General features: G+C 37.9%; 1 protein-coding gene across 1 annotated transcript in view; it reads right to left on the minus strand.

The window, feature by feature from the left end:
* The window catches only part of AGBL4 (ATP/GTP binding protein-like 4), a 1,466,590-nt gene that overhangs the window by 779,453 nt on the left and 675,647 nt on the right, over positions 1-11,490 (minus strand). Inside the window, exon 4 of the mRNA XM_010834456.1 lies at positions 8,896-8,990. Within this exon, the coding sequence (XP_010832758.1) occupies positions 8,896-8,990 (95 nt within the window). The remainder of the gene's footprint in view (positions 1-8,895; positions 8,991-11,490) is intronic.

Raw genomic sequence — 11,490 nt, forward strand, 5'->3', positions numbered from 1 at the left:
AGATGCTAACAATAACCCTGTGTATGAGACAGCAAAAGAGACACTGATGTATAGAACAGTCTTATGGACTCTGTTGCAGAGGGAGAGGGTGAGAAGATTTGGGAGAATGGCATTGAAACATGTATAATATCATGTATGAAACGAGTTGCCAGTCCATGTTCGATGCACGATACTGGATGCTTGGGCCTAGTGCACTGGGACGACCCAGAGGGATGGTATGGGGAGGGAGGAGGGAGGAGGGTTCAGGATGGGGAACACATGTATACCTGTGGCGGATTCATTTTGATATTTGGCAAACCTAATACAATTTGTAAAGTTTAAAAATAAAATAAAATTAATAATAATAATAATAATAAATAAAATACTTTTTTCAGTCCCACTCTCTCCTTTCCTTCTGATTCTAATGAAATAAATGCTAAATTTATTGTCCCATCAGTCCTCAAGGTTCTGTTCATATTTATTGATCTGTTTTTTTTCCTCTATTGTTCAAAGGGGTAACTTCTATTGTCCCATCCTAACATTTATTTATTCTTTTTTCTGTTTCCCTACACTCTGCTATTGATCCCATCCTTAAATGGGTGATGGAAATCCAGATTCCTCAAGCAGTCTGACATCACAGAGAGGAGAGAAGTGTTCATTACAGACCAGCTGGAATGAAAGTCTCAGTTCCCTACTTTTCTCTGACACCACCTGGCTGGGGGTTTGAAGCAAAAATAGAAGTTTAAGCTTCCTGCTTGACATTTGTTGGTAAGGGAGAAAGTGGGGCAACAGTTTTTTTGTGTTTTTTTTTCCCCACAGTATTTGATTAGAGTAAGTAATTATTGTCTCAGTGTTTTTGTCTTACTGGGCTGCCTTTTTCTTGTGCTTTGTTTAGCCCAAACAGGCTTCTGGGAAGGACTGTTTTGAGCCTGTGCCCATTGGTATTTCCAGGTTGCTGGCCTCTTAAGCAACCATTCTGCCATTTATGAGGCAACAATAAGACCCAGGATTCTCACCACTGTATCATATCCCAAGCTCTGAGACACCTAGCCATTCTTCCCTCATTACCTCACCTTTCAGAGTGATTCTATGTTTGTTCCATAAGTGAATACAATGGCCACAAGATTGGAAAGGGTCAGTTTTCATCCCAATCCCAAAGAAGGGCAATACCAAACAGTATTCCAACTACCATACAATTGTGCTCATTTCACATGCTAGCAAGATTATGCTCCAAATCCTTCAAGCTAGGCTTCAGTAGTATGTGAACCGAGAACATCTGGATGTACAAGTTGGGTTTTGAAGAGGCCGAGGAACCAGTGATAAAATTGCCAACATTTGTTGGATCATGGACAAAGCAAGGGAAATCCTGAAAAACATCTACTTCTGCTTCATTGACTATGCTAAAACCTTTGACTATGTGGATAACAACAAGCCATGGAAAATTCTTAAGGAAATGGGAGCAAACCACATTACCTATCTCCTGAGAAACCTGTATGTGGTTCAAGAAGCAATAGTTAGAACTAGACAAGGAACAACGGACTTGTTCCAAAGTGAGAAAGGAGTTCAACAGGCTGTATATTGTCACCCTGCTTATTTAACTTAGAGCAGACTACATCATGTGAAATGCAGGGCTGGATGAATCACAAGTTGGGAGAAACATCAACAACCTCAGATATGAGGATGATTCTACTCTAACGGCAAAAAGTGAAGAGGAATTAAAGAGCCACTTGATGAGAGTCAAGGAGGAGAGTGAAAAGGCTGGCTTAAAACTCATCATTCAAAAACTAAGATCATGGCATCCTGTCCCTTTGCTTCATAGCAAATAGAAGGGGAAAAGTGGAAAGAGTAACAGATTTTATTTTCTCGGGCTAAAATGTCACTGCAGATGGTGACCACAGTCATGAAATTGATGCTTATTCCTTGGAAGAAAAGCTATGACAAACCTGGACAACATATTAAAAAGCAGAGATATCACTTTGTAGGCAAATGTCCATATACTCAAAGCTATGGTGTTTCCAGTAGTCATGTACAGACATGAGAGTTGGATCCTAAAGAAGGCTGAACACTGAAGAATTGATGCTTTCAAACTGTGGTGCTAGAGAAGACTCTTGAGAGTCCCTTGGACAGTAAGGATATCAAACCAGTCAATACTAATGGAAATCAACCCTGAATATTCATTAGAAGGACTGAGGCTGAGGCTAAAGTTCCAATATTTTGTTTACCTGATGTGAAGAGTCAATTCATTTGAAAAAAACTTGATCCTGGGAAAGAATGAAGGCAAAAGCAGAAGAAGGAAGCAGAGCATGAGATAGTTAAGATAGGATCACTGGCTCAATGGACAAAATTTGAGCAAACACTGGAAGATGGTGGAGGATAGAGCAAACCAGCCTGCTGTAGTGCATAAGGTTGAAAAGAGTCAGACAGGACTGAGTGACTGAACAACATAACTCTGCAGTCTTTCTTCTTAGAATTTCATTCTCCAATCACATTGAACTTTGTTTATCAAAGATATATACTTCACACATATCTCTGCCCACTATGATCTAGCTTTCATTCATCTTTCAGCTATCACAATAAATAATATTCCTAAATAAGGTCTCTTATCCTTGAAGCAGACTAAGTCTTATATGCTATATAGCATGCCAAATAGGCCCCACAGGTGGCTCAGTGGTAAAGTATCTGCCTGCCAACGCAGGAGATGCAGGAGATAGGGATTTGATCCCTGGGTCTGGAAGATTCTCTGGAAGAGGAAATGGCAAACAACTGCAGTATTCTTGCCTCAAAAATGCCATGGATAGAGGACAGGCCAGTCTGTGGGGTTGCAAAGAGTCTGATACAACTGAGTGATTGAATACATGCAAGTTCAAGCATGCTGATCTCCCTTTTGTTTTAATGATTATCATATTTATCAGATTACATATTTAATGTCTAGCCCTTTAGAGAACAGTAACCATATTTTTCTTGTTTTATTCTAATACCTTACATATTCCCTGGTACACTGTGGCCACTTAGCAAGCATTAGTTGACAAGCTGAAGGAAGGGAGAAAAGAATAAAGGAAGGAAGAGAGAAAGGAAGGTGAAAGGGAAGAAATGAAGGAACAATTATTCAGTCAGTTTTGGGTGAGAGAGGAAAATAAAAGAACTAGTCAGAAATTTTACTGAATAAGATCCTTGAGATTAAAAAAAAATATTTAGACATCCATTTCATATTCATTTCTCATAATATCTCTGAAAAAGTATTATTATGCACTTTTTACAGTGAGAAAACTGAGGCTTATAAAAGAGGTATCATGGCTCATCAGGTTATATCTTCTATTTGAAATCTCATTTTCTTAAGTTTTTGCTCTTGCCCCATTTCCTTAAGATCTAGCTAAATACCACCCACTCCAAAAGCTTCTCCTTTTCTTCTTAAGTCCTAATATCATCATTTTCTTCTTTATCTCTAATCCACAGCACAATTTATATACCTTTCTAATGGTTTTAAGCACCATGCTTCTTACATTGTACCTATTTATGTTTCATTTAAACTTCTTAAAAACAAAATTTTAAAGATATAATACAGGTCATATTCATATTTATTACCCCAATACTGAGCACAAAGTTAGATGTTCAATAAAAATGTGTTAATGAAAGCAACCTCTAAGATTAAGTCCAATTTCCTCAATCTACTACAATGGACAAGTCAATCAGAGAAGTTATTTCAGATTTACCAAAGGCCACAGAGCTTCATGCTACTCCCTGACTCTTTGTGCCCTCTCATCCACCCTTCCCATGCATGGAAAATTCAAGAAACCGTAAGATGGAGTCCTGAGATCCCTGGCTAATATTACGAATCACAAGCTGTGAAAACATCTTAGTTTTAGTTTCTTCATAAATGAGGATACAGATATTGGCTATTTTTTTAATGATGGTTTCCAGCAGCTTCCAGCACATAGAAATTTCAGCCTTTGACAATAGTAAAAAAAATATTAATCAGTTATGGTTGAAAAAAATGTGATGCTATAGAGTCCTCAGTCATTCAGTCAGATCAGTTGCTCGTCATGTCCGACTCTTTGTGACCCCATGGAACGCAGTACGCCAGGCTTCCCTGTCCATCACCAACTTCTGGAACTTGCTCAAACTCATGTCTATCAAGTTGGTGATGCCATCCAACCATCTCATCTTCTGTTGTCCCATTCTCCTCCTGCCTTCAATCTTTCCCAGCATCAGAGTTTTTTCCAGTGAGTCTTTGTAGCACTCCAAAAGATTGGAGCTTCAGCTTCAGCATCAGTCCTTTCAATGAATATTCAGGACTGAACTCCTTTAGGATTGACTGGTTTGATCTTCTTGCAGTCCAAGGGGCTCTCAAGAATCTTCTCCAATACCAGAATTCAAAAGCATCAGTTCTTCAGCACTCAATTTTCTTTAAGGTCCAACTCCACAATCATATGCAACTATTGTAAAAAACAACTTTGACTAGATAGACCTTTATTGGCAAAGTGATGCCTCTGTTTTTTAGTATACTGTCAGATTGGTCATAGATTTTCTTCCAAGGAGCAAGTGTCTTTTAATTTCATGTCTATAGTCACCATTTGCATGATTTTGGAGCCCAAGAAAATGGAGCCCATTGCTTCCATTGTTTCCCTATCAACTTGCCATGAAGTGATGGGATCATATGCCATGATCTTTGTTTTTGACTGTTGAGTTTTAAGCCAGCTTTTTCTCTTTCACTTTCATCAAGAGGCTCTTTAGCTCCTCTTCAGTTTCTGCCATAAGGGTGGTGTCATCTGCATATCTGAGGCTATTGTTATTTCTTCCAGCAATCTTGATTCCAGCTTGTGTTTCATCTAGAGTGGCATTTTGCATGATGTACTCTGCATATAAGTAAAATAAACAGAGTATAAAATATACAGCCTTGACATACTCCTTTCCCAATTTGGAACTAGTCTGTTGTTCCATGTCCAATTCTAACTGTTGGTTCTTGACCTGCATACAGATTTCTCAGGAGCCAGGTAAGGTAGTCTGGTGTTCCTGTCTCTTGAAGAATTTTCCACAGTTTGTTCCGATACACACAGTCAAAGCCTTTGGCATAGTCAATGAAGCAGAAGTAGATGTTTTTCTGAAACTCTCTTGATTTTTTTTAATGATCCTACAGATATTGGCAATTTGATCTCTCGTTCCTCTGCCTTTTCTAAATCCAGCTTGAAACTTTGGAAGTTCTCGGTTCACATACTGTTTAATTCACATACTGTTCACATAGCTTGGAGAATTGTGAGCATTACTATGCTAGTGTGAGATGAGTGCAATTGTGCGGTAGTTTGAACATTTTTTGGCATTGCCTTTCTTTGGGATTGAAATGAAAGTTAACCTTTTCCAGTCCTGTGGCCACTGCTGAGTTTTCCATATTTGCTGGCATATTGAGTGCAGCACTTTCATTGCATCATCTTTTAGAATTTGAAACAGCTCTGCTGGAATTCTATCACCTCCACTAACAACCAACAATCCTTAGAAGTCCAATATGTAAACAGAATTAGAATGAAGGCAGAAAACTTCTAAATCTTTCAGCTTCTCCATTTTCCTGCTACTGCTACTGCTAAGTCACTTCAGTCGTGTCCGACTCTGTGCGACCCCATAGACGGTAGCCCATCAGGCTCCCCCGTCCCTGGGATTCTCCAGGCAAGAACACTGGAGTGGGTTGCCATTTCCTTCTCCAATGCATGAAAGTTAAAAGGGAAAGTGAAGTCGCACAGCCATGTCTGACTCTTAGCCATGTCAGACCCCGTGGACTGCAGCCTTCTAGGCTCCTCCATCCATGGGATTTTCCAGGCAAGAGTACTGGAGTGGGTTGCCATTGCCTTCTCCAATTTTCCTGCTAGTTATGCTGATTTTTAAGTCCTCAAGGCAGAACAGCCTTGAGAGGTCATATGTTTATCTGCATAATGGCTTTTTAATTGCTTCTTTTGCTCATTTGCTTTCCATAGTTAATTGATTACCAGATCCATGCTAAGGCCTGCAGGTATCTTTGCTTAGAATAAATTACAGACCCCTGTGACAAGTGAAGAGGAAAGCTCATTTCACCTTGAAAATGTGAAGAAAGTTTGTTTTCCCAATCTGGTATATATTTCATCCAGAAAATTTAGGGTTTCTAATGTTTGTCATGAAGTAAGGATATTTCCAAGGCCTGTTTAAAATATTAAATTAGGTAAAGCCCATAAAGGCTTCCCAGGTGGTGCTAGTGGTAAAGAATCTGCCCACCAACGCTGGAGACATAAGAGACAGGTTTGACTCCTGGGTCTGGAAGATCCCTTGAAGGAGGGCATGGCAACCCACTCCAGTATTCTTCCTTGAGAATCGCATGAACAGAGAAGCCTGGTGGACTACAGTCTATAGGGTCACAAAGATTTGGACACGACTGAAGTGAGTTAGCATGCACAATGCCCATAGGGACTTCCTAGGTGGCTCATTGGTAAAGAATCTGCCTGCTAAGCAGGAGATACAGGTTCAATCCTTGGGTCAGGAAGATTCCCTGGAGGAGGACATGACAACCACTCAAGTATTCTTGCCTGGAGAATCCCATGAACAGAGGTGACTGGCAGGCTACAAACTCCATAGGACCAGTAAAATCTAATAATCTGAGAGCCAAACAGTCACACACATTTCTTTATGTTACTCTGGGAACATTTATGATGACGATTACTGGAAAATAGGTTCTGGTACCAGTAATAAACACAAGGAGCAAAAGAAATTCCTAGGCAGAAAGCACCAAAGTGACAGAAAGGATCTTCAGAACAAAGCAGTAGAAAGAAGGGTAATAATCATGGCCTACAGAGATCAGTTAATAAAATTCTAATATGAAATTTCCCTTTTGGAACAGATTGTTTCTATCATATACATACAGTATATCCCCAGTATCTATATCTATAGCACATGGTACATTAAGGTATTCAATAAAGTCCTGTTAGCTAAATAAATCTCCAAACACCTTGCTTGAAGAAAGGATAGTGTGAAAGAAGATGAGAAACTTCCCATTCAATGTCTGGGAATAGAAAAGTAAAAATCTCTCTGAGAGATTAAACATGTCAATGACTTTACTTATTCTGGTACCTTGTACCTTATTGGCTTCAACTACAACAAACTTGGTTCTGAAACTTTAAACCTCTTTAGACCACTAGAGAAGTACAGTGACCACATAGCAGATTCTGCTCAGAGCCTATCAACACTGGATGAGAATGCTGACTTAATTCTAAGACATTATAACGTAAATATAAAGAGTCATTAATATTTCAAAATCTTGTCAAGAGCCCTAAAAGAGAGGACCCAAATGGTAGTGCATGAGAAACAAAACAAAATGAAATAATTAAGGCAGAAGGGTTTTCAGAAGCAAACAAAAAGACTCCAGAACTGAACACTTGAGGAAACCAAATGGTTATTATTACCGCTATGTAAGATCCCAACACAGAGTCTCATAAAAGAAGTACAATGTTATTTTAAGGCCCCTGTGAGCAGATCAACAGTGATATGCTTTGTTGACAAGATTTGAAGCACACATCTACATATATGCCTATTAACAGAAAGAAGTGTTTTGTTATTATCCACTCAGGCTGAATTCAGAAACTCACAGCAAAGGTCTGCCTCCTGTTCAGATCCCAATGTTGAAAGGAAACTGAGAAACAGCAGTATAGTTAATTTGACTTAGTAAAGCAAAAAAAAAAAATAGGCCCAGGAAGATATTTTTACCTTTAATAAATAGTTTTGATTATCATCATCAAATGCCTACATTTTTACAAACCTGAGTTTCTCAGCCCAGCATTTATAGAAAATTGCCAAGTATCATTTCTAGATAAAAGCACAATTCAATATTTATGAATAGCTAGCTTTCTATAAATATAGACATTTGGAGATGATCTTCTCACTAGTCATTAAAATTTGAACAGGGATCAAAGCTAGAATAATATTAACAATTCCTTGCATTTGTAGAGTATTCTACAAAATACTATTAATAACAGATGACATTTATTGAGTACTTAGCAAGTGCCAGGCACTTTACATGTAAATTCTCATCATGAATTCAGTTCAGCTCAACAAGCATTCACTTAACACCTACTGTGTGATAGGTGAATAACACTTGGTTTCTGGCTTTAAAAACTCTCATTTTGGTGCACTCAGTCAATGTTGAATGAATAAATGGATGAACAAAGTAATCAGTTTGAATGGCAGTGTGGGATAATAACAATAACACAGGCTCTTCCCCTTAGTATTTATGGTCATGAGAAAATACTTAACCTATCCTAGCTCCAGTGTCTTCATCTGCAATATAGGGATCTTTAAAATAATCTCCCTTGCTTGTTGTGAGAATAGTAACATCAAATATAAAACATCTGACAAAGAACAGATTTTCTCAGTAAGTGACAGTCGTTATTATTAACATTATCATCATCATCATCACTATTATTAGTAATCCTATCCAACTGTCTTCAGCTACACTATAGCAATGGGACAAATAGAACTTTAGCATCCAGAAATATTCACACCATATCTATACAAAGAATCCACAACAAACAAGCAAAGCAAGGGAACTCTGCAAAACTGTAGCTCCCAATATCCTCTGGGGTTAATGTACAATATCTCTGCCCAGGTTAGAAAGGAAAAAACAGAGTCAGCTTTATGCTTCCAAAGATGTCATGATAAAAGCCAAATAAGACAGGAAGTTTATCTTATCAAATAACAGACTGTACATTCCCTCATAAGAGAATGCTAGTAATTCCACACATGGAACCATGTTTTCTTTTCCCACATTCTCAAAGAGCCATGCCTAGAGCCCAGACAACGAACATGCAGAAACTCATTGAACTCCTCTTAGGGCCAGTAGAGCAGATAAATTGGAGCCCTGAGTCACATTCTCCAATCAAAAGGAAATCCATTCTGTGGGTCACTTACCATTTTGGTCTGCTGGTAGACTTCACCATAGGGGCCATCCCATCTCTATAAAGACTTTTAGTTTTGCTGAAGTTAACAATGTTGAAAATGACTCTCTGAGAAAGAAAGAGGGAAAAGTTAACAGAAGACTGTGCTATTCAGGTTGCCCCTTTCTGGTAATTAGAACTGGAAGTAAAAAGCAGGGTTAAGGGAAACCATATGGACTAGCTACCAACATAGTGAGAATAAATGATATTCACAGAAATTCAGTGTTTCTGCTAGCTTAGCATAGTAATCAAGAACACAGACTCTGGAATCTGGAAGGCTTAGTTTTAATCTCACTCTACCACTCTTAGTCTGTGACCTTGCCAAGCTACTAAATCTTTCTTTGCCTCAGTTTCCTCATCTGAAAAATTGCGATAATAATGGTACCTAGGGTTACTGATGAGAAATGATTTAATGTACAATGCTTGGAGCTTTGCTTGGTACATAGTGAATGCTATATAAGTTTTAGTTATTTTATTAATTGTGCCTTTTCTCTAGGCTCACCTAGAATTTCCATGGAAATTAATAATATCATTATAATAACTGTGGTGCATTTGAAATTCAACAAAACTGATAATAACTTAGTGAAAAATTGAAATAAAAAAAAAAGAAAAATTGAAATGAAAAACTTATATAGCTGCTTCGACTACAGCTACAGAATATATGTTTTCTCCCTTTTTGTTATCTTCTGCCAGGGGCCAGGAGTACTGGGCTCAATCCTAATCTTTAGTATCAGTTTATAGGAGCACAGACACATAGGTGAGTTCCTTCCCTCCCTGGGTCTCACCTTTACAATGGGGGTGTGGAATGTTTTAGATGACTAAAACCCTTCCAAAAGTGCAGTAGACTTAAAAGAAATCAAGTCTTTGTTTTAGTAAAGTACTTTATCACAAGTGAGGAAGACAGATGGGGAAAGGAAAGATAATTGGGGTTAAAAGACATTAAATGACCACTGAAACAGTCCAAAGGAAAAAGGATGAGGATCAGGGCAAGAGCAGCCTGAATAGTTAGAGAAAATGAAAGGCTTTCACAAGGTTACCATAGGCTGGCCTTTCTGTCCAAAGGCAGTGAAAAACAGAAGCATCAAAATTCATGTATTAATTCACTGAATAAATATTTATTGTGTGAAGTATTAATGTCAAGTGCCAGAAATTGTATACACTTAAATTTTTTTTAATATTCTCCTATAATTATAGTAAAATATAAACATCTTCATTATACAGATGTGGAAACTGAGGTTCAGTGATGTTAATTAACCTGTCTTAAGGTGTGCAATTAACAGATGGAGAACTGATATCTAAACTCAAGGAATAAAAGAGTTAAGACAGCCAAGATCTCTAAGTTACTCACTAAGGTTCCAATTTCATAACTCCAATCAAGTCTGTTTTCCAAAATTAGGGCAAAAATAAATATAAATATAGTGGGCAATTTTTGAAGCCTTTAAAACTTTTTTTCCTTTAAAAATAGAATACCAAAACCATTTCCTCTGGATTCATATTTGGGACTACCATAAAATGCTTTGTTCTATGCAATAAGGTCTTAGGAATAACTCATGTTTTCCTTTCTCCTCTGAGACCTAGCCATTGACCCGCTCTCTAGGCATTTCAGTTTCTGACCTCTTTTCTGTCATTACGTTAAGTCATCAAGAATGTCCAAAGCTATTCCATTATTAATAAACCAGACCTGCCTGTTGTCAGTTCAATTATTTCTCCTAGGGTCTTGGCTACTGTTTGATTTAAGAAAATCACTATCAAGGGGGACAAAGGGCCTTTGAACCTCACAGGGCTTAATCCCCCTTTTTACTTCTGAAATTCCAGATGTCAGATCCATTTCCAATGAACCTGGGAGCCATGATGTACTTTTAGGATCTAGACTAATGCTAAATGCAAGAGGAGATCTAATACAGAAAGAATGTGTATATATGAAGCTGGAATAAAAAAAATGAAAAAGTGGAATATTTATTGATCATTAATATCCTACTACTTGCCAAAAACTTTTCCCCAGATATATAAAATATACTATATTATTTAGCTTCTCTATTCACAGAATTGTTGATTTTAGACTAACTTAAGACATGAGGAAATTGAGTCTAATAAAGGGTAATTACACCCCCACCCCCAGATCCCAGAACTATTAATTGGTAGAGCTAGAACTTAAATCCTAAGTGTCTGGACAGTAAATATACTTTCTCTACGATACCAAACACAGAAAGAAAACAATCTTTCTTTCTTTCTTTTTGGCTGCATATCTTGTAGGATCTTAGCTTCCCAACCAGGAATCCAACTCGGGTCCCGGCAATGAAAATGCCAAGTCCTCACCACTGGACCACCCGGGAATTTGTGAACACATTCTTTTATGATTCTTCACCCATGCATTTTTTTAATTTATTTTTTTAAACATTTTCATTTTGTATTGGGGTTTAGTTGATCAACAAATAATGCCATGATAGTTTCGGGTGAATAGCAAAGGAACTCAGCCATACATATACATGTATCCATTTCTACCCAAACTCCCCTCCTATTTAGGCTGCCACATAACATTGAGCAGAGTTCACTGTGCTATACAGTAGGG

The sequence above is a fragment of the Bison bison genome, unplaced genomic scaffold (assembly GCF_000754665.1).
Source record: "Bison bison bison isolate TAMUID 2011002044 unplaced genomic scaffold, Bison_UMD1.0 scf7180017864033, whole genome shotgun sequence".
Taxonomy (NCBI): Eukaryota; Metazoa; Chordata; class Mammalia; order Artiodactyla; family Bovidae; genus Bison; species Bison bison.